This window comes from Neophocaena asiaeorientalis, unplaced genomic scaffold (assembly GCF_003031525.2).
Source record: "Neophocaena asiaeorientalis asiaeorientalis breed wild unplaced genomic scaffold, Neophocaena_asiaeorientalis_V1.1 scaffold198, whole genome shotgun sequence".
Lineage (NCBI taxonomy): Eukaryota > Metazoa > Chordata > Mammalia > Artiodactyla > Phocoenidae > Neophocaena > Neophocaena asiaeorientalis.
Genome location: NW_020175221.1, coordinates 2,510,668 through 2,534,119, shown reverse-complemented (window position 1 = coordinate 2,534,119; position 23,452 = coordinate 2,510,668). Strand labels below are relative to the sequence as shown.

The 23,452-nt window shown below is 35.2% G+C and overlaps 1 protein-coding gene across 3 annotated transcripts in view; it reads right to left on the bottom strand.

Annotated features, from left to right (window-relative positions):
- ERCC8 (ERCC excision repair 8, CSA ubiquitin ligase complex subunit) overlaps positions 1-23,452 on the bottom strand; it is a 58,383-nt gene that overhangs the window by 29,233 nt on the left and 5,698 nt on the right. Inside the window, exons 2-4 of one of the 3 annotated variants that reach the window (XM_024765401.1) lie at positions 15,461-15,556; positions 10,330-10,431; positions 6,629-6,752 (exon numbers count right to left, since the gene is read on the bottom strand). In XM_024765401.1, coding sequence (XP_024621169.1) covers positions 6,629-6,752; positions 10,330-10,431; positions 15,461-15,556 — 322 coding nt within the window. Of the gene's footprint in view, positions 1-3,703; positions 3,795-6,628; positions 6,753-10,329; positions 10,432-15,460; positions 15,557-23,452 lie in introns of those variants that run through there. The other 2 variants (XM_024765402.1, XM_024765403.1) reach the window with 2 other exon arrangements.

Genomic DNA, 23,452 nt, shown 5'->3' with positions numbered 1-23,452 from the left:
GAGCTATGGGTGTGTTTCATGATTCTCTATCCTGTTCCCCTGTGTGTGTTTGTTTTCACTTGTACCAATATCACACTGCCTTGATTAGTATAATTAATTTATGGTAAAGTCTTGGTTACAGGTAGTGAAGTCCTCAAGCTTCATTCTTCAAGAGCGCCTTGTCCCTCTGCATTTCCATATGTATTATACATTAGAATTACCTAGCCAATTTCCACAAAAGAATTCTGCAAAGATTTTGATCAGAAATGCATTGATTCTATAGATCATACTGGGTAAAATCATTATCTTTATAATATTAAGCCTTCTAATTCTTTTCTTTCTTCTTCTTTTTAGAATTGAGGTATAGTTGATAAAATAACAAAGTGATTCACAGTTTTTAAAGGCTACATTCCATTTATAGTTATTATAAAATATTTGTCATATTTCCTGTGTTGTAATATATATTCTTGTACCTTTCTTATTTTATACATAGTAGTTTGTACCTCTTAATCCCCTATGCCTATCTTGCCCCTCCCTCTTTCCCTCTCCTCACTGTGGTAACCATTAGTTTGTTCTCTATAACTGTGAGTCTGTTTCTTTTTTGTTATATTCACTAGCTTGATGTACTTTTTAGATTCCACATATAAGTGATATCATACAGTGTTTGTCTTTCTCTGTATGACATTTCACTTAGTATAATACCCTCCATGTCCATGCATTTGATGCAAATGGCAACATTTCATTCTTTTTTATGACTGAGTAGTATTCCATTGTATACACCACATCTCCGTTATCCATTCATCTGTTGATGGGCAGTTGGGTTGCTTCCATATCCTGGCAATTATAAGTAATGCTGTTATGAACACTGGGATACAAGTATCGTTCTGAATTAGTGCTTTTGTTTTTTTCAGATAAATACCCACGAGTGGAACTGCTGGGTCATATGGTAGTTCTATTTTCAGTTTTTTGAGAAACCTCCATAATGTTTTCCTCAGTAGCTGCACCAATTTACCTTCCCACCAACAGCACCCAAGGGTTCTCTTTTCTCCACATCCTCACCAACATTTGTTATTTGTGGTCTTTTTGATGATAACCATTCTGACAGGTGTGAGGTGATATCTCATTGTGGTTTTAATTTGCATTTCTCTGATGATTAATGATGTTGAGCATCTTTTCATGTGCCTGTTGGCCAGCTGTATGTCTTCTTTGGAAAAATGTCTATTCAGGTCTTCTAACCATCTTTTAATTAGGCTTGTTTTTTTGATGTTCAGGTGTATGAATTGTCTATATATGTGAATATTAACCCCTTATCAGTTATATCATTTGCAAACATTTTCCCCCATTCTGTAGTTTTCCTTTTTGTTTTGTTTATGGCTTTCTTTGCTGTGCAAAAGCTTTAAGTTTAATTAAGTCCCATTTGTTTATATTTGCTCTTATTGCTTTGCTTTAGGAGATAGATGCAAAAAAAAATTTAGTATGATTTATATCGAGAATGTGCTGAATGTTCTGCTTTCTTTTAGTTTAATGGTTTCCAGCCTTATGTTAAGGTCTTTGATCCATTTTGAGTTTTTTTTTGTATATGGTGTTAGAGAATGTTTTAATTTCATTCCTTTACATGTGGCTGTCCAGTTTTCCCAGCACCAGCTATAGAAGAGACTCTCCTTTCTTTTCCTTTATTTGGCCATGCCACGGGGCTTGTGTGGTCTTAGTTCCCCGAGCAGGAATTGAACCTGGGCCCTCGGCAGTGAGAGTGCAGAGTCCTAATCACTGGATCACTAGGGAATTGCCAATACTGTCTTTCCTGCATTGTATACTCTTGCCTCCTTTGTTGTAGATTAATTGACCATAAGTGCATGGGTTTATTTCTGGGCTCTCCATTCTGTTTCACTGATCTATGTATCTGTTTTTATGCCAGTACCATACTGTTTTGATTACTGTAGCTTTGTAGTATAGTCTGAAGTCAGCGAGCGTGATTCGTCTAATTCTGTTCTTTCTGAAGATTGTTTTGGCTATTCAGGGTCTTTCACGTTTCCATACAAATTTTAAAATTATTTGTTCTAGTTCTGTGAAAAATGCTCTCGGTATTTTGACAGGGATTGCAATGAATCTGTAGATTGCTTTTGGTTGTATGTTCATTTTAACAATGTTAATTCTTCCAATCCATATACACGGTATATATTTCCATCTGTTTGTGTGTTCTCCAATTTCTTTCATCAGTGTCTTATAGTTTTCTGAGTACAGTTCTTTAACTTAAGTAGGTTTATTCCCAGGTATTTTAATTTTTGATGGGATTATAAATGGAATTGTTCCTTAATTACTCTTTCCGAAAATTCATTGTTAGTGTACAGAAATGCAACAGGTTTCTGTATATTAATTTTGTTTCTGGCAACTTTACTGGAATTCATTGATGAGCTCTAGTAGTTTTCTGGTGGTGTCTTTAGGATTTTCTAATGTATAGTATCGTGTCATCTGCAAACAGTGACAGTTTTACTTCTTCTTTTCCAATTTGGATTCCTTCTATTTCTTTTTCTTCTCTGATTGCCATGCCTAGGACTTCCAAAACTATGTTGAATAAAAGTGGCGAGAGTGTGAATGTGACATATCCCACCATTTATTTAGGTCTTAATTTCTCTCAATAATATTCTATAGTTTTCTGTGTAGTGTTGAGTGGTCCTGTACACTTTTCAATTTCTTACTAGGTATATGATGACTTGTGCTGCAATTATAAACTATATTACTCTTGAAATTTCATTTTATAATTCTTTGTGCCTGGAATTCAGATACAACTGACCTTATATTCAGCAATTTTGCTGAATTTTCTTATATTATAATTTGGCTAAAGTTTCCTTTGGATTTTCCATGTTTGTAATCATGTAATCTGTAAATGCCAGTTTAAGGAATTTCCCGTTTATTCCTACTATGTTAGGAATTTAAAAAAAATCACGAATGGGTATTGACTTATATTAAGAAGTATTAAATAGTTTCCTCAATAAAATGGGTATAGAGAGAATGTACCTCAACATAATAAAGGCCACATATGACAAGCTCATAACTAACATCATACTCAACAGTTAAAAGCTGAAAGCTTTTCCTCTAAGATCAGGGAGAAGAGAAGGATGCCCACCCTTGCACTTTTATTCAACACAGTGCTGGAAGTCCTAGCCAGAGCAATTAAGCAAGAAAAAGAAATAACAGGCATCCAAACTGGAATGGAAAAAGTAAACCTGTCTCTATCTGCCCATGAAATGATATTATACATAGAAAACCTTAAAGACTTCACCAAAAAACTGTTAGAATAAACAAATTCAGTAAAGTTGCAGGATTCACACTGTTAAAAAAAATCAGTTGCATTTCTATACACTAATGATGAACTATCAGAAGGAGAAATTAAGAAAACAATCTCATTTATAACTGCAGCATAAAGAATAAAATACCTAGAAATAAATTTAACTAGGGAGGTAAAAGGTGTACGCTGAAAACTATAAGAAACTGATGAAAGAAGCTGAAGACACAAATAAATGAAAAGATATTCCATACCAGTGGACTGAAAGAACTAACAGTGTTAATATGTCCACAGCACCCAAAACAATCTATAAATTCAGTGCAATTTCTACCAAATTCTCAATGGCATTTTTCTAGAAATAGGAAATAATAATCTGAAAATTTGTATGGAACCACAAAAGACCCCGAATTGCTAAAACAATCTTGAGAAAGAAGAACAAACCTGGAGGCATCACACTTTCTGATTTCAGACTATACAGCAGTCCCCTTCTTATCTGTATTTCACTTTCCTCGGTTTCAGTTATCTGAGGTCAACTGTGGTCTGAAAATATTAAATGGAAAATTACAGAAGTAAATAATTCATGTTTTAAATAATACACTGTTCTAAGGAGCATGATGAAAGTTTGCTTGTCCCACCTGGATGTGAATCATCCCTTTGTTCTGTGTATCCATATCATATATGCTACCCACACGAGTATAGGTAAAAATATAGTATATACAGGGTTGGTATATACTATAACCACGGTAATTTGATAGTATCCGTGGTTTCAGGCACTCAGTGGGGGTCTTGGAATGTATCCCACATGGATAAGGGGGGACCACTGCATTACAAAGCTATAGTAATCAAAACATTATGGTACTGGCATAAAAACAGACACACAGATCAATGGACCAGAAAAGGCAGTCCAGAAATAAAGCCAGGCATGTATGGTCAATTAATTTACGACAAAGGAACTAAGAATATACAATGGGGAAAGGATAGTCTCTTCAATAACGATGCTGGGAAAACTGAACAACCATACGCAAAAGAATGAAACTGGACCACTATCTTACACCATGCACGTAAATTAACTCAGAATGGACTAAAAACTTGAATGTAAGACCTGAAATCATAAAAATCCTAGAAGAAAACATTGACAGTGGTCTTGGTGAAGACTGTTTGGATTTGATACCAAAATCAAAGGCAACAAAAGCAAAATTAAACAAATGGAACTACAGCAAATTAAAAACCTGCTGCACAGCAAAGGAAACCATAAACAATATGAAAAAGCAACCTAAAGAGTAGGAGAAAATATTTGAAAATCATGATAAAGGGTTAATATCCAAAATATATAAAGAACTCATACAACTCAGTAGCAAAAAACCCAAACAATCCAAATAAAAAATGGGCAGAGGACATGAACAGACATTTTTCCAAAAATATAAGAATGGCCAAAATGAATATGAAAAGGTGTTCAATATCACTAATCATCAGGAAAATGCAAATCAAAACCACAATGAGATATCACCTCACATCTGTTAAAATGTCTATTATCAAAAAGAGATAAGTGTTGGTGAGGATATGGAGAAAAGGAAACCCTTGTGACTGGTAGTGGGAATGTAAATTGGTGCAGCCATCATGAAAGACAATATGGGGTTCCTCAAAGAATTTAAAATGGAACCATATGATACAGCAATCCCACTTCTGTGTATATATCTGAAGGAAATAAAATCACTGTCTCTCTCAAAGAGATAGCTGCACCCTCATGTTTTTTGCAACATTATTTATAATAACCAAGTCATGGAAACAACCTAAGCGTTCATCAACGCATAAAGGGATAAAGAAGATAACACACACACACATACACACACACAGGAATATTATTCAGCCATGAGAAATAATGAAATCCTGTCATTTGTGACCATGGACAAACCTTGAGGGCATTATATTAAGTGAAGTCAGGCAGACAAGGACAAATACTGTATAATATCACTTACATGTGGAATCTTAAAAAGCCAAACTGATAGAAACAGTGAATAAAGTGATTACCGGGGCTGGAGGGTGGCAGAAATAGAAAGATGTTGGTTAAAGAGTATAAACTTCCAGTTATAAGATGAATAAGAGAAGGGAGAAGTTTCATAGGGAAGGGGACCTCAGGCAGGGAACATAACACATAACATGTGTTCAGAAGGCAAAAGGAGATCAATTTAGTGGCAGTACATCATTTAGGTTGAAAAGAGGTAGAAGCTAAGGTTGAGAAAGTGGGAAGTGAGGTTATGGAGAACTTAGAATGCCAGGCTGAATTTAGACCATGGAGTCACTAGAGGTTTTGTGTTGAGACAGGATGAAACTGCTTGATTCTGATTAATTCTGGGGTAAACTTGCTGTGGAAATGTGGAAGAAAAATAATGCAGAGAAACCAGTTAGGAGTTTTTAGGAGTAGTCTAGATGTACAGTGATGGTGAGGGAAATAGGAAAGGGAAATCTGAGAGTTTGAAGGAAGAATTGCTAAGATTTGAGGACTAAATGGATGTGAGGAGCCATCATGTTCACTTCAGTTTGGAACATGTTAAGTTTGAGAAGATGACACTACATTTAAGTAAGAGAGGTTCTGGGCTTCCCTGGTGGCGCAGTGGTTAAGAGTCCGCCTGCCGATGCAGGGGACACGGGTTCGTGCCCCGGTCCGGGAAGATCCCACATGCCGCGGAGCGGCTGGGCCCGTGAGCCATGGCCGCTGAGCCTGCGCGTCCGGAGCCTGTGCTCCGCAACGGGAGAGGCTGCAGCAGTGAGAGGCCCACGTACCGCAAAAAAAAAAAAAAAAGAGAGGTTCTGAAGACAGGTGGAGACATATGGGACTAGAGCTCAGGGAAAAATTAGCATGAGAAAGAAATATAAACTTGATCAAATATAAAAACTATTATCTACTGTCTACCTTTACTAAGCTATAATGTTAATAACTTTCTTTTCCTTTAAGTCTTTTGGCCAATAGGAGATAAATCCAATTTTCTTCCCTACAACACTAGACCATAGTAGTTTTTGAATAATAAAGCAAATAATAATAATAGCTAATGGTTTTTGAGCACTTACTATATGCTAGGCACTGTTCCAGGTACTTTACATATATTAACCTAGTTAATCCTCACAACCATTCTATAAGGTACAATCATTACCCCCTTTAGAGATAAATACAGAAAGGTTCAGACAAATATCACATACAGTCAGCAGCAGAACCAAGATATGAACTCAAGCACTCTACGTCTCCTTAACTGCTATACTAATTTCACATCTACCATATGACATCTTAGCAAATAATCACACTAAAATGGTTTAGGATTAAGTTCTCATTTATCGCACAGAGCAACTTGGAAAAGTTTTTAATGTACTTACTTGTAACGTATTTGTATCCCATACTTTCAGAGTTTTATCAAATGAGCTTGATGTGAACATGCCAGTGTCATGAGGATACCACTGTACAGTCTCCACACTATATTTGTGAACATCAGGATGGCTTCTACAAAACAGTAATCAAAATTTAGAGATAAATGATTTATTTGAGTTTCAAAACTGATAATATATTCACGAGTAGCAGTCTCAGGAACGATGATATGAATGGCCAAACCTAGATCACATGCCATGTCCTAGCTGTCTAGAGAAAGAGAATATCTAGGCATCTCTAGTTTTAAGCTTTCACAGTATGATGTGGAGGGCTGCTTCCTACTAGGCTTATAAAATGAGAGACTTCTGATTTCAGTACTATATCCTGGAGGGATCAGCCAGCCACACTGGACCGCTTCATGGAGACAGTGATTTTTCCTTACAGGAAGAGATACCTATTCTGGTTTTGGATTTGCTTTTCCTGGCCATCATTTTCTCAACACCACCATTCTTAGAATTGTTGCCTCACATACTTCCGTGGTGTCCCACACAGTGTTGCTTCTGATTAAGAACCCTACTTATACAACAAAAGAATGCAACTGGTAGATACCCATGAGATTCACTACTCTTATGTAACACATCACCCATAGAATCATGATCTGTTGAAGACTCAGTTATGACATCAGTTACAATATAGCACCTTGTGATGATGATGTGCTATCCTGAAGGATGCAGTATATGCTGTGAACCAGTGATCAACACAGTATGTATCCTTTACTGAATCTTAATTGAAAGACACTGGCTGTTTAGGAACACTTAAGAGACAATGGTGGGACATTTGAACACCAACTGTATACTTAATATCAGGAATTATTATAGATGTGAGACAGTGGTAGTGGGGTTATGCTTATAAAACACGTTTTACCTTTTAGAGATACAAATAATCATGAATGAAATGATATCCTTCTGAGATCTGCTTCAAAATAATCCTCAGAGTAGCTGGGTAGGTTGGGGTAAAGATGAAACAAGACTGGTTATGACTGATAGCTGCTGAAGCTGGGTGATGGGTACACAGTTCATTATACTACTCTCTATTTTCATGTATGCTAGAAATTTTCAATAAGATAAAAGTAAACAGAAGACTACTGCAATCCTATGCAGATAGGACCATCATGAGTTCTGATTCCTTAAGGTGAAGGTCTGGATCACAATACAGAATAAAGGGCCTTGACACACGTGGTGCTACCTGAAGACCTCAAGCTGGCCTTGAGACAGCTGCAAAAAAGGACTGTAGTACCTATTCATATTTCCTTACTTTCTATGTCATGTATATACGTATATATTTTAACTAATTTCCTCTTTCTTTCCTCTTTTTCTTACCTCCATTATTTTATATAGGTTAATTATACAATTGAGCCCACAGGTTGCATAATCCTGATATAAGATCACGTAAAACCAGTGGAAAAATAGACATTATCCTGAACTGGAGATGGATGTGGTAAATAAACAGACTTAGGGTCATAGCTCTTCGGGGAAGGGGATAATTATATTTTTTTGTCAAATAATGGATACTTGCATTAGGTCAGGCTGAAACTTTTTTTTTAAAAGGAAGGGTAGGTATGGAAAGAAAGGTATATACTGATATTGGACAGCCAAATGGGTGGACTGTAGTGGACATGCGCCCTTTTCTTGGCTGAACATCCAAACTTCCTTTCGGGGGGAAATTCCCTTCGTTTTGTTGAAAGGCAGGGCCTTGCCTCTTGTTACATAAAGCAAGGGGCTCCAGATACTCTCTTTCCCTTGCCCTTGGCAGTGGGGGCATGAACATGTGTCCTGGGCTTCATCAATCCTGGGACTCTAAAACTCCAGCTAGTAATGCAAACCAAGGATAGTTAGCAATTATTCATAGCTGTGGAGTTGAGAATCTGTGTTTGTGACATGTAGCAGAACCCAAACTAAATTGTTCCTGTGGTGTGACCTTGACTGTGTTCTCTTGTCCTAGTTTCTCTTGCTTTTCTGCTCATTTTCTACATTTGATTCTTCCACCTTCCTGACATTATGTGAGATATTAAATTTCTTTCCAATAAATTTCTGCTTAAGATAAACAGAACTGATTTCTATTTGTTCCTAAGGATCTACACAGAGATTTTCCAGTTTTAAATAAAATAAATCTTTAATGTAGTGATCACAAATAAAAGCTCACTTATATTTTAGATTTAAAAATAGGACAAAATATTGTATTATTCTCCTACTATGTATGATCTGTCATTCTCATTCACATTTAATAAAAATTTGGGTACAGGAATCTTTTTGGTGCTCAGAACAAACACATTAAGTAAAGCAAAAATAAATATCAGGAAACAGTCTAAGCCACATTAACTTAGTAACAATTTTTATTGAAATTACTTTTTAAAGTTAGATTATAAAGTCTTTGAATGTAAAATGCTACTTTAACTCATTTTGTAAAGATGCTTACTATATGCCCATTTACCAAAGTCATGGTTTTGAAGTTAAGAATTTGAATCTAAGAAGAATGTCATAATAAAGTAAGATTGATATCCTAAGCATTTACTTGACATCACACACCGGAAAAGCAAATCATAGCCACTCGTGGAATAACATTACATAGCAGGTGGTATATATAAAAATATTATTTTAACAGTGTTAAAATGATAGCTAAGATAGAATAAGACAAAGATAAATTTAATTAATGACTGTCTTACACTTTGGAATTTAGATTTTTTGTTTGTTTGTTGGGAGTGGGAGTGGAGGGAATATAAAATGGTGTAAGTCTCTTAGGAACCAAGTTCCAAAGTACTTGAAGTGGTATCTTGTTTTGTACCAAATGTACCTATAATTATATTGCTTCCTATTTATATGATGGCTTTACAATTTTTAATATGCTTTTTAAAAGACAGTATTTCATTTAAGTCTTACAGAAAACTTACAAGAATAATAGGGCAAGTATAATTATCTCTAAGACAAAATAGTTTTGTCAGAGGCTCAGAGATATAGTTTCCTTAAATCTGTATTTCCAAAGTGAAGCACCAGAGCCAAGAAACATTCGTAAATCTCCTCACAAATATTCCATGAACTTATGCATCTATCTAGTGCTTTGGGAACAGCTTTAATACAGAGTGGTTGCTGATATGAATGTTCATGAAGTTTTTCCTCTTGAAAACATTTTTTCGACACCTATTCTCTCTGTTAATTCAAGGTCTCCTCAAAATCAGATCAAATACAGGAAATGAAAAAGAATTAAGCGATGATTATGAACAAATTAAAACAAAATCACAAAACACTTTATTAAAAACTTAAAAATAATTCTCACAAGATTGGAAAGCCAGTAAATAGTCAAAAAATTCAAGACAAAGAGAAGTATGTTAAGTTAGGCAGCGTTGAGTAAATAGAGAGGTAAGAAAGGGGTGTGTATGTGTGTGTGTGTGTGTGATTGTTAGCACATTTATGGCTTCTAGCTGTTAATCTTTTTGTTCTATTAATGATAGTTGAAAAATCTAATTTGTGTTTATATTTAGCTGGAAAGACTCAAATGAGTCTTATGCTAAGTAGTCTAAGAACTAAAATTAGTTACTGAGGTGTGCTATGTAGGTGGAGAACAAAAAGAACATAACCAAAAGTTTTTTCACGTTTTGCATTTGATGCAAAAATAGTCAAATGTTTATAAATTCATGAATTATATTTTTAATACACACCTGCCAATGGAACACACTGCTTTACATGTGTAATAAGGTTGTCTGCTGGAGTTCTCAAGATCATAAAGCACCATCACACCATCTGAACCACCTGATAACATGCTAATAATAAAAAAAGTTCACATTATCATTTTATATAGTTCATTTATTACCAAGTATTTCTGAAAATTACTGACCTACAAACTCAAATTTATTATGCCCATAAATACAGAGTAAATCTTCATTAGTATAGGCTGAAATAAACTAAAATTTTTAATCTAATATTTGTGGAAGAATGAGTATAGAATGATTCAATCTGTGATCAGTTAAAATTTACCTTCATGATTCCAAAAAGAAAGGACAGTAGAAACAAGATGGCAAAAGATACTTCTTATACAAGGAAGTGAAATATTACAAAGTCATTTTAAATGGCCTAGTTATAAATGGAATCAGACATATCAGTTATTACTGATGCTAGCTATATGACCCTGGCAAGTTACTTCACCTAAGGTTTTTCCTTTGTAAAAAGTGGGACATTTTCACCTAAATCATAAAGTTGATACAAAGATAAGTCATATGCAAAGGGCTTTTATACTGCCTGGCAAAAAATAGGGGATCCGTAAGTGTTAGATTTCTTCCCTCCATTATGAATGCATTTACTCAACTCATTCAATTTTGAGCTTCTGCAATATGCTAGGTGTTATGCCAATTCAACTATGAACAAGACAGGCATGATTCCTGACGCCCCAGTTTACAATCTAACAGGGAAAACACATAGATTTGTGAATTTAATTTATATATCTATATATGTAAATATTTATGCATCTACATAAAGTATTGCTATTTGTTAATATTACTGCTCACCATCAATTCTGGTGCTGTCTCTATTCATTCTTGTTCTGATTTTATTCTCTGGTAGATTCTTAAGAAAGGCCTAATGAGAACAATACTCCCTGAATTCTTGTATGTTACTAATAATTAGTCCCTTTGTACTTGAAAATTAGTCTGGTTGGATATAAAATTCTTGACTCACATTTTATTTCCTTGAACATCTTAGAAAAGAAACTTCATTTCTTTGAGCAAAAAGATCAAAATCAAAGTCTGGTTACAATATGATTCTCTTTCCCTTATATGTAGTTTCAGATTTTATTCATTCTAGGAATGTTTCCTTGGAATATAGTTTTAGTCTTTATTCCATTCTGTTCCTTTGGGTTTCTTCTCTGGAAACTCTTATTATATGTATGTTAGATCTTCTTTGCCTATCTTCTACATACATCTGTATCTCAAATACTTTTCCTTTCTCCATTTCTTTTTGATTTTTAAATGTTTCCTCTTATATTTTATTTGCTTGTGTTCCTTATGCTTTAGTGTTCATTTCTGAAACTTTCTTTTCTAATTTTTTCTTGAGTTTGATCATCTCATTTTTCCGTTTTTCTAATTCCTACTTATGTTACTTTTTCATACACTGTATCTTTTAAAAATGACTTTTAGGGACTTCCCTGGCAGTCCAGTGGTTAAGACTCTGTGCTTCCACTGCAGGAGGCACAGGTTTGATCCCTGATTGGGGAACTAAGATCCCACATGCCACGTGGTGCAGCCAAAAAAATAAAAAATAGAAATGACTTTCAGCTAGTTTTAAAATATTAGGTAGAGTTATCTATTTTGTGGGCATATCTTTCTGGCACAACTACACTGTCTAAAGGAACATTATTCTATTTATTCTCTTTGTTCTTAAAATAATTTTGTATGGGCTTTGATCTTAATCCTATTCTTTTGCTCATTTTTATGTAAAATTAATTTTCTTAAACTTTTAAAAGGGAGGCTTCATTTATAACAATATTTAAAATTTATATATCTAGAACATCCCCCTCCTCTTCTTTTTCAAATAAGATGCTCAAAATATGGCAGCTAACTTTCAGAGATTTCCTGATTTTATTCACCTCCCCAATTTTTATCTGATCCACCTTTTTCCCTTGTTTCTTTCTATTGTCCCTGTACTGCTCACTTTGGATTCTATTCCAAACAGTTTCTCCTCAACGTAGGGTTCTGTCCATTAGGACATCTTTAGGTGATTAGCTGGAGAGATTATACGGCCTACAGTACTCCAGCCCCTTTGGGTCTTACTGTGAATCCCTTGAACAACTAGAGTACACAATCCTTTCCCAGTTTCAATGTTGTAGTCAAATTGGCTTGCTGAGCTTTCAACTAACTGTCAGTTATTTTGAGTTATCAGGTCTATTAGATGCCCCAGTGGTTTTTATTGCCTCCCCTGGTATAGATGCTGATACCACACTGATTTTGTAGTTATCAGTGTTTTGCTCCCATTCATCCATATTTTGTGGTTTGTGGAGATATTTGATCACGTATATTTGTTATGAGTGTTGTACATTGGTTTTTTATTTTGCCATCTTTAGTTTCTTTGCTATTTATAGTACAACATAAAGAGCTTGTGTCAGAAATGAACACACTTCTTTCTTCACTGAGATAGTCTTGCTACAAAAAAAAATATAGCTTATCTAAACTGTGCGCTTAGTGACTTGTACCACATTCTGGTACAAGTGCCTTATCTTGTTGTGAACCAGATACAAAGGGTTCATGAACTAGCAGCATGCCCAAGAAGCACTGATTTATAGACTTGTTTTAAGAAAAATTCAATATCAATTTGTAGGACAATTAGGTTAATTTAACAGTACTTCTTCAAAGTTCTTTGCTAAAATAGTTCTAAATCTAATTGATGATGGGGCAGTAAAGAAATACAGCAAGTAATGCCATGCTGAAGGTTTTTTTTTTTAATACTCAGTGTTAGCTTCATTACAAAATTTTGTGGTTCAGTTACTCATTGTGTATACAGAGAAATCTTTGTAAATTTTAACAACTACAGCTTTTGTTTTGGTTGATAACATGTTGCAGCTTGTTTGAACATAGTTTTGAGTTACATGGGTACCGTAACAATTCCAAAAACATTTTCTGCATATTTGTACTTTGTGAAATACTGTTTTTTACCATGGCATTGCATGTATTATCAATGTAAAAACAATTGTTTTCAAAGCTGAACTTTTAGACTTAATTTAAATTGTATTTACAATAACATAAGATGTTTCATCTTTGCTAGAATGACTTCCAAAAGCTTTCCTTTGATTACATTAATTGGGTGAAAAAAATTGAACATTATTGTAATTAACTGACTTCGTAGTTGAAGTATCTGATGGCAATGATGTTACCTAACTCTACGGTTATTACCCTGCTAATAAAGTGAACACAGTAAAAGACAGGACTTGACATTTTTATGTGGACAAGAAAACTCGGTACCAAAGACGCATGGAATAAACTCAGAAGAATTTAGAAGACAAAAGAAAATTCAAGCTTCACAGGATTATATACAAATGTACTTTATGTAGTTGCACTTGTTAAAATGTTTTCAGATAGACTTCTTCAATTAACTCCTAACTCTGGAAATAAATGCTTCTTTACAAGATTTATGTATTCTAGTTTTCATTCCGGTTTTCCGTGGTATAACTACAGCTCTCACAATGGTTGGTAAATATTAACAAGTATTTTGAGCAAGTTACATGTGAATTGATTTTTCTGAGAAAAAGAAGACCTATATTTAATTTTCCATTAAACATTCATTTTGATTTTTATTTCTCTTTTCTGCCAAAAGGGTTTAATGCAAAATACAAGTCTTAGCAAACAATGAAATAAATAGTTGTAGATTTTTACTATGAAAAAGGGGGAAAAGGGGGAAACCACTGTAGTGAGAATCTTGACTTTTCTGTATATGCTCTGCAAAGACTCCTCAGTCTGTTATTTCTCACACATATTTAATGCACATGTAATCTATAACTTCCCACATTTCTCACTAAGTCTTCCAACTGGTAGCCTGCTGGATTCATGTACTTTACAGGTCAAACAACTGATCACTACCCCAAATGACTGGCTGGAGTACTGAACATTTTTTTCTACCAGCCCCTAAGACCAAAAGAAATCAGCTATCCCTTGATGCTCATATCTGGATTATTTTATAAGCAAATTTAAACTTTTGTCCACTAGATGTCCTCAGCTAAGTTTAAGTTATCAGAATTTAACTTTTTAACCTGTCCTTAATTGGAGGGTGTTATGTTGAGCCTGGAAAAGGTCAGGAGGAAGAAAAGAATTATCACAGGTCATCTTTTAGATTTAACCATGTGTTAAAGTGAGCATTTGTTCACTGTACATGTTTCTCATATACTACTAGGTGAGACCATGACGGGCTGGAAATAAAAAACAGATTTCTATTAAACCTACTCTGGCTTATTTTAATGTAAATAATAATACTTCATTATAATATAAAAATTTGGGGGCAAATGCTAAACAGAACATGGTAAGACAAACTTTTCTTTAGTTACTTTTACACTTGTCTTAATTATAGACCATATGAAGGGTTTTGAACTTTCTTGTAAGAGTAATGTGGGGTAGATGAGTTTTAAGTGGGGGAGATGCCACATTTTTCTATGCACTTCAGCTGTTATATGGAAAATGGATTGAAAGGAGTAAAAGTATAGGTGATAATGCTTTTGATTAACAACAGTGGTGGCAACCATTTACAGTATGCCATGTCCTATGCTAATCATGTGATACATATTATCTCAATTAATCTTCACAACAAACTTGTTAGATTTTGTTCTTACATTGTGTAGCTAAGGGAACTGTGAATTAGAAAGGTTAGATAAATTGCTCAAGGCCACATAGCTGATGAATATGAAGCCAGGAGGAACTCAAACACAAGTCTGGTGTGCTTCAAACTTAATTTTCCAAAATATACTTCTGCTTTTTATATTTGTTTTCCCAGCAGACTCCTTGAGAGTAACAACTCTGTTTTGAAATAGCAGCTAAAGACATACCTCAGCACTTACACACTCTCTGCATCCAAAAAGGTTCAGTATTAGTTGATTTAACAATGAATATATTTATATTAAAGTAGTTTGGAAATGTTTATTTGGCAACATTGCATAGGTTCAATGTTCTGTATTTATTTGAAATTAATAATGCCAGATTTAAAATGCTACAAATTTAGAATTTTTATTAATTTTTATGAAACTTCAGAAAATTAATCTGAAAGCAAGATTTTACTGGATCTCACTTAGGAACAAAAATGATTATATAATAAACTTACTATCTCCCTTCAACAGGGTCAATGTCAAGGGTGTTAACTCCACTGCCATGGATCCTTTCAACATCTCTGTCTTTGTTTAACTCCAGTCCCAAAACCCTGCAAAACATAAAAATTAAAAGGAGGAAAAGGAAAAATAAAATTAAACAATAAGAAAGTAATTTAACATTAAAATGTCCTTATTTCACCAAAATTACATGGAGTCAAAAATCACAAGTAATGCTTAAATCTCCTAACATACATCCAAAGGTATTTATAGATTAAAGACCTTATACAAATTTTTAAAATAACAAGAGTACTAACAGTTACATGTAAAGAATTTCTCCTGAAGCATTGTCTTATCTCTTATTTAAAGGGTGTATTTTATTAATTTTTAATTTAGATAGCTAGAAACTGAAACAAATTTTCAAGAACAAAAAGTTAAATTCTGATAACTTAAGCTTAGCTGAGGACATCTAGTGGACAAAAGTTTAAATTACAGTTTAAAAAAAATTCCCTTGTTTCTTAAGCCTTATAGAAATATAAAACGAGCATGTTCAACTCAACAATTAAGCACATTTAAATAAATCAAATTAAATATAAATAAAAATGATTAACAAGTACTCTCACAAATGAAGACGAATGAAATTTCTGATATTCAATAACTGTAAACCATCATTATCTTGGTGAGGACGTCAAGATTAAATGAGTTGAAACATAAAAAGTGCTCATAACAATGCTCAGCATATAGTAAGTGCCTAGTGAGTAACTATTAGAAGTTGTCTCAATCTTTTGGATGTCAAAAAGCATTTACATTAATTTAACCAAATGATCTCTAAATTCATTATTGATCAAAATAATGTTAATTTAAATAAGATTTTCCCCCCAGTTTTACTGAGAAATAAATGAATACATATCATTGTATAAGTTTAAGGTATACAGCATGATGGCTTAATTTACTTATATTGTGAAATGATTACTACAATGGGTTCAGCTAACATCTATCACCTCATATAGATACAACAAAAAGAAAAAAAATTTTTCTCCTTGTGATGAGAATTCTTAGGATTTACTAACAACTTTCCTATATATCATACATCAGTGTTAACTATAGTCAATATGTTGTACATTACATCCCTAGTACTTATTTATCTTATAACTGGAATTTTGTACATTTTGACCACTTTCCTCCAACTCCTCCTGCTCCCACCCCCTCCCTCTGGTAACCACAAGTCTGATCTCTTTTTCTGAGTGTTTTCTTTTCTTTTAAGAGTCCACATACTTAAGTGAAATCATATAGTATTTGTCTTTCTCTGTCAGACTTATTTCCTTTAGCATAATGCCTTCAAGGTCCACCCATGTAGTTGCAAATGGTAGGATAGCCTCACTTTTTGTAGCTAAATAATATTCATTCCACTGTAAATATATACCACAACTTCTTTATCCATTCATTCATAGGTGAACATTTAGGTTTCCTTGTCATGGCTATTGTAAATAATGCTGCTATGAACACGGAGGTGCAGATATCTTTGTGAGTTATCGTTTTCATTTCCTTTGGATATATTCCCAGAAATGAAACTGCTAGATCATGTAGTAGTTCTATTTTTAATTTTTTGAGGATCCTCCATTCTGGTCTTCCACAGTGGCTGTACTAATTTACAAATCCCACCAACAGTGCACAAGGGTTTCATATTCTCCACATCCACTCCAGCATTTGTTATCTCTTGCCTTTTTGATAATAGACGTTCTAACAGGTGTGAGGTGTTGTCTCACTGTTTTTGCACTTCCCTGATGACTAGTGATGCTGAACATCTTTTCATGTACCTGTCGGCCATTTGTATATCTTCTTTGGAAAAATGTCTATTCAGGTTCTTTGCCCATTTTTCAATTTTTTTGGTATTGAGTTGTATGAGTTCTTCATATGTTTTGGATATTAACCTCTTATTAGATAAATGGTTTGAAAATATTTTTTCCCATTCTGTAGGTTGTCTTTTCACTGTGTTGATGGTTTCTTTTGCTGTACAGAAGCTTTTTAGTTTGATGTAGTCTCACTTGTTTCTTTGTTTCTGATTTTTTTTGCTAAGAGTGCTTATTCCATGTTATATCACACTGTAGTTGGTAGGTATGCAGTAACCAAAACCCACCCTATATTGGAAAAAAAGCTGTTGAAATGGACAAAAGTTTCACATCATGGCCCTGGTGTTTATCCTACCGTTCACAGTTTGCTTTCCGTTGGCCTAAGATCCACCCCTCCCCACTCCTCCCCACCTTTGGAGTTCTTGTTTATTTTTGGTTTTGTTGCTTCTGCTTTAAGTGTCATATCCAAAAAATCATTACCAAGGCCATGTCAAAGAGCTTTATTCCTATGTTTTCTTCTAGGAATTTCATGGCTTCAGGACTTACATTTAAGTCTTTAATCCATTTCAAGTTAATTTTTGTGAGGGGTATAAAATAGGGGTCAAGTTTCATAAAATGAGAAGTTTTAACCTATCAAATTATCATAGTTTTCTTTTAAAAAATAACAATGCACAGTGCTAGGAAAGGTACATACTGATATTTTTATGCAGTGACAGTACTATTAATTCCCATAAACATTTTGGAAATCATTTCAACAGTAGCAAGTGTCTGATTTAAAGATATACAAGTTCCTCTTTTTTTCTTGGAAGACAGTTTAGCCTTAGATTCAAATATCCAGTCTAACACTTACTACTTGTCTAACCCTGATCAATAATAAAAACAGCTAATATTAATTAAGAGCCTACTATTTGCTGACATTGTAATCACTTTATTAAGTGTCATAAATGGTAATCCTAAGTAGTAACTTTCCCAGTGGTAGATTACATTATTAAACACTTTGCCTGATTATAAAACTAAGACAGGGCTTCCCTGGTGGCTCAGTGGTTGAGAGTCCGCCTGCCGAAGCAGGGGACACGGGTTTGTGTCCCGGTCCGGGAAGATCCCACATGCCGTGGAGCGGCTAGGCCAATGAGCCATGGCCGTTGAGCCTGTGCGTCTGGAGCCTGTGCTCCGCAACGGGAGAGGCCACAACAGTGAGAGGCCCACATACCGCAAAAAAACAAAAACAAAAAAAACTAAGACATAAGTAATTTGCCCCAAATCACATAATTGGTTGAACTACATCTGAACTCTGACATTTTTTTCTCCAGACCATTATGCTCTTCTACCATTTCTAAACTTCAATATTTCACCAGAAAATATTTCACATTTTCTCCACTGAAATGCCTATTTCCTCTTAAAATATTTTTCCATCTGATGACTTTTCAAATTATAACAGTAATATTTGCATCTTATAACAAGTAAAATAGTATCATAAAGACATGTACAAAGAGAATCATCCCCTCCTTGAGCTCCCTCTCCTAACAGTGAAAACATGGTCTCCATTATCATTAATATATTTATTTGATCAACCCCCCTGTATGTAACCAATCTCCCAACTCCACTACTGCCCCGTCCTCCAACAAGGATGCTGCTGACCAGGCTTAGGCTTTGATCTCTGCTTCTCTCAGCACCCTGATCAGCTGAACTTGCCTGTCTCCATCTCTGGACTACCTCCTCAACCTGCTCAGCCAGTGAAATCTCACTTTCGGCCAACCTAATCCCTGCCTTATAGGTAGCCTACCTCTACCCAACCTAAATACTTTAGGTCTGAATTGTTTGGGAACCAGAAGGAGGGGTTAAGATGAAGGGAAAGGGGGAGGGTACTACAATAGGGAAACAGGGGTGGGGTTTGTGTGGAAGGAGGCAAGGTGTGCAAAAAATAGTTAAAATGGCAGGCCTGACACTGCTATCTTTAGAAAGGGCTGCTTGCAAGACTGGCCCTTACCTGCCTTCTGGGATTTCAGGAGGGTTCCCATCATTTCTGGATAAGAATGGCTCACTGTGCCCAAACTAATATTTGGAGCAAACAATGGACATTATGAATACCTACATTCCTTCTGGGAGTCTGGAATTTTGGTACATGCTAAGCAGAAAGTGCCTATGTGGCCAGTTCTCAATTAAAAACTCCAGGCACTGAGTCTCTAATGAGCTTCCCTGATAGACAGCTTCACCTAAGCTGTCACAATTCATTGCTAAAGAAATGAAGCTTATCTGTGTGACTCCACTGAGAGCTTGTGCCAAGCTCTTTTCCCTCCACTGATTTTACCTTGTATACTTTTGCTGTAATAAATCACAGCCATGAGTAATTTGGTGCAACCGTATGCTGCATACTGAGTCCTTCCAGAGAATCCTCAAACCTGGGGGTGGACTTGGGGACACCCCCCACACAAAAGCATAGAAGTAGAAGGAAGAGGGGTAGGGAGAATATGGGAGAAAAGAGGGAGGGGAGAAAGTGAAGGAGAGAGGGTGAAGGGGAAAGGAGTGAAAGAGAAGAGATATGGGAGAAGGCAGAGGAAACTGGGATAAGCAGGGTAAGGAAAAGAGCGAGTCCTTTTAACTTTTTGTTTTAACGTCTTAAGATGGCTTAAAAATTTTATATCCTTTCATCTTCTTCAATGATGAAATACTTTCATTTTTATTTTTTTAGGCTATGACATTAAAAATATACATTTATTTATCTTCTTTATTTTATCTTTGGCTGTGTTGGGTCTTCGTTGCTGTGTGCGGGCTTTCTCTAGTTGTGGCGAGCGGGGGCTACTCTTCGTTGCGGTGTGCGGGCTTCTCATTGCGGTGGCTTCTCCTGTTGTGGAGCACAGGCTCTAGGCATGTGGGCTTCAGTAGTTGTGGCATGCAGGCTCAGGACTTGTGCCTTGCGGGCTCTAGAGTGCAGGCTCAGTTGTGGCACACAGGCTTAGTTGCTCGGTGGCATGTGGGATTTTCCCGGACCAGGGCTCGAACCCGTGTCCCCTGCCTTGGTAGGCAGATTCTTAACCACTGTGCCACCGGGGAAGCCCTGTAATTGCTAATTCTTTAAACACTGAATTAGAGGTGATGGTGATGTTCTCATTAATTAATTTACTTCCAATTTCTTTAGCTTATGATCAAAGAATATGACCTGTAAAGATGGCTACCTTTTTGAATTTGTTAAAGTTTTCTTGGTAGCCAAGTACATAAAAATTTTGGTAAATGTACCACTGACATATAAAAAACATGCACATTCTCTAAGAGATGTAAAGTTATATATGTCTATTAAATTTGGTGTGTTGTTTACCCATTTCCCCCATATGTATGTATTCTCTCTCTACTATATCAGGACCATTCTGGAAAAGAAACTAGTGTCAAATTTTCTTTACATTTTGCTTTATATATTTAACTGTTTGAATACATGTTTTATTACACCAATTCATCAATTGTGCTTCAAATAATATCGTCTATTACAATGTTTGGTGCTTTTAATCAAAAATCTCACCTTAACTAATATTAACAGTGACTTCTGCATTTTGTTGACAATTGTCTAATATCTTTTTATCCTCTACTTTAACTTTTAATATTTAAGAATTTTGTAAACTAGTTAAAAATATTTTAAATTGAGGTATTTCTGAGCAACAGCTTTTAGCTATATTTTATTTAAAAATTAATCTGATAATCTGTGCTTCTTAATGGGAGGAATCAGCCTGTTCACCTTTGGTATGACATCTGATATACTTGATATTATTTATTGTTTACTTAATGTCATAGTTCCATCTTTAACTTTTCATTTTGCTAGTTCAATGAAGTTGCTGTTCATTCCCCTTTGCTAATTTTGAAGCGTGTCTAAAAAGATCTTCATCAGCCATGTTGTATATTTCCAGCTTGTTTATTATTATATATTTAGATTTAACCATACACATACTACAAGGTTCACTGCTCTTCTCTGTTTCCTCTCCTCTTCATCATTTATGTACCCTGGGGCCTTGTTCAAATACATTCATTCATCAATTAATGTTGTTCCTTGGGTATTTTTTCTTGAAGGGGAAAGGGGTGAAATATTTCTAGGAATTTTAGCATATGCACAATATAGGACAGATTGGCTAAATTTGGATTCCTGACTTGCAGTCCTTTTTTCTTGTTAGTAGATATCATTCCAGTCTCTAGAACTGCTAAGATGTCTAATGTCAACCTGTTTTTCTTTTATGAATAAATTGTTTACCATTGGAAGCTTTTAATAATTTTTTTCTCCATTCCTAGATATATTTACTAGGGTATTTTTAATTTTATGTCTTTTTCATCAATTCTATTGCACTTCAGTGAACCTTTTTAGTCTGTCAATCTAGTCTCTGCTTGTTTGTTTTGTTCTCCCTCTGGAATTATTATTGCCTCTGGGGTCTTCTGGGTCTACTCTCCAAATCTCTTATCGTTTCTCTCATACTTTTTATACTTGCTTTGTGATTTGACATATTTCTTTCGTTTGATCATCCACTTCATTAGTCAATACTCAAAAGTAGCCACTCCAGTTTGAGGTAAGATAACTAGCACACTTTACCCATCTCCCTAGAAATACAACTATAAAATGTGAACAAAATGCATGGAATACCTATTTGAGGACTCCAAAAAGTAAATAGCAGCAACTGGACTGGGGGAAACACCAAATCCAACATACCACCAAAACAATGGCCAGTTTATTATTTTTTTCTCCTCTGCTACTTCCTGGCTGGAAACCTGGAAGTGAGCACTGTGGCACAGACAGAGAAAGTGCCAGGAGTAAAAAAGGGAACTCCAATACTCAAGGATATGCAGAAATCACCCATCTATATTTTTTCTCTCTTTTCTCCATTCTCTTGTGGCCCAGCCCCTAGGCAATCTGATAGCAGCACTGGCATGGCTGGAAATAGTGACCTGAGGGAGTCAAAACTCTTGGGGAAGGAATCTGTTTTCTCTGTTCATCAGAGCTCTGATCCCAAGAGAGTGGGTCCAATCACCATTGCTTTCTTCCTCTGTCTTCTCACTTACAGGCCCAGAACTGGGCCCAAACACATTCGTGTATGGTAAACAGGGTAACTGAGCCCAATGTTTCCAGCAGGAGTACCAAAAGGGAGAGTCCCAGTGATGAGAGGTACCAGAAAGATCACTGAGAGAAAGAAGCTCAGGAAGGCAACCTCATAAAGCTATTTATGAACTCCAGGACTCATCACTGGGCAGAGCATGCATGGAGCTAACCTTAAGTAGCATACAAAAGATTCTGAAAACTAAACTAACAGAGTACCACTCAGGTAACAGACTACTGAGTGGCACACATTGGGGGCAGATTTGAAATGGCTTTGAAAACTGAATTGACATTAGAACCATGGCAAACATAAGGAGGTAAGAACTTTCAGCCTGAACCTAACTTCGCCAATTGCTTCTTAAAACAAAAATATCAACATTCTTCATAAGACTGAAAAAAGACCCAGAGTTTCATGACATTACAAAATGTCCAGGATACAATGCAAAATTACTCTGCATATGAAAAACCATGGACATTTCAACTTGTATGGGAAAAGACAATCAGACAGACAGCAAAGCTGAGGTGACACAGATGTTGGAATTATCTGACAAAGACTTCAAGGTAGCCATTAAAATATGCTTGAGCAAGCAAATGCGAACATAATTGAAACAAATGTTAAAAAAGGAAAGTCTCAGCAAAGAAACAGAAGATATAATTAAGAACCAAATGGAAATTTTAGAACTGAAAAATGTTAAATTATTTTTCATCAAAAATCTAATTTTCATTAAAAACTATTTTTCTGATAGACTAAATTGCAGATTAGAGATGACAGAGGAAAAAGTCAGTGAACCTAAACACAGATCAATTGAAATTACACAATTTAACAACATAGGGTAAAAAGACTAAAAAAAAAAAAGAAGAAAGAAAAGAAAAGAACACAGCCTCAGGGACCTCAGTAACAATTATAAAAGGCCAAATGTCATCAGAGTCCCAGAAAGAAAGAAGAAAGTGGTATGTAAAAAATATTGGACAGAAATAATGGCTGAAAACATCCAAAGTTTGTGGAAAGATATAAATCTGCAAGTTCAAGAAGCAGAATAGACTCTATGATAAACCCAAAGACGTCCATGTTCAGACACATTATAATCAAACTG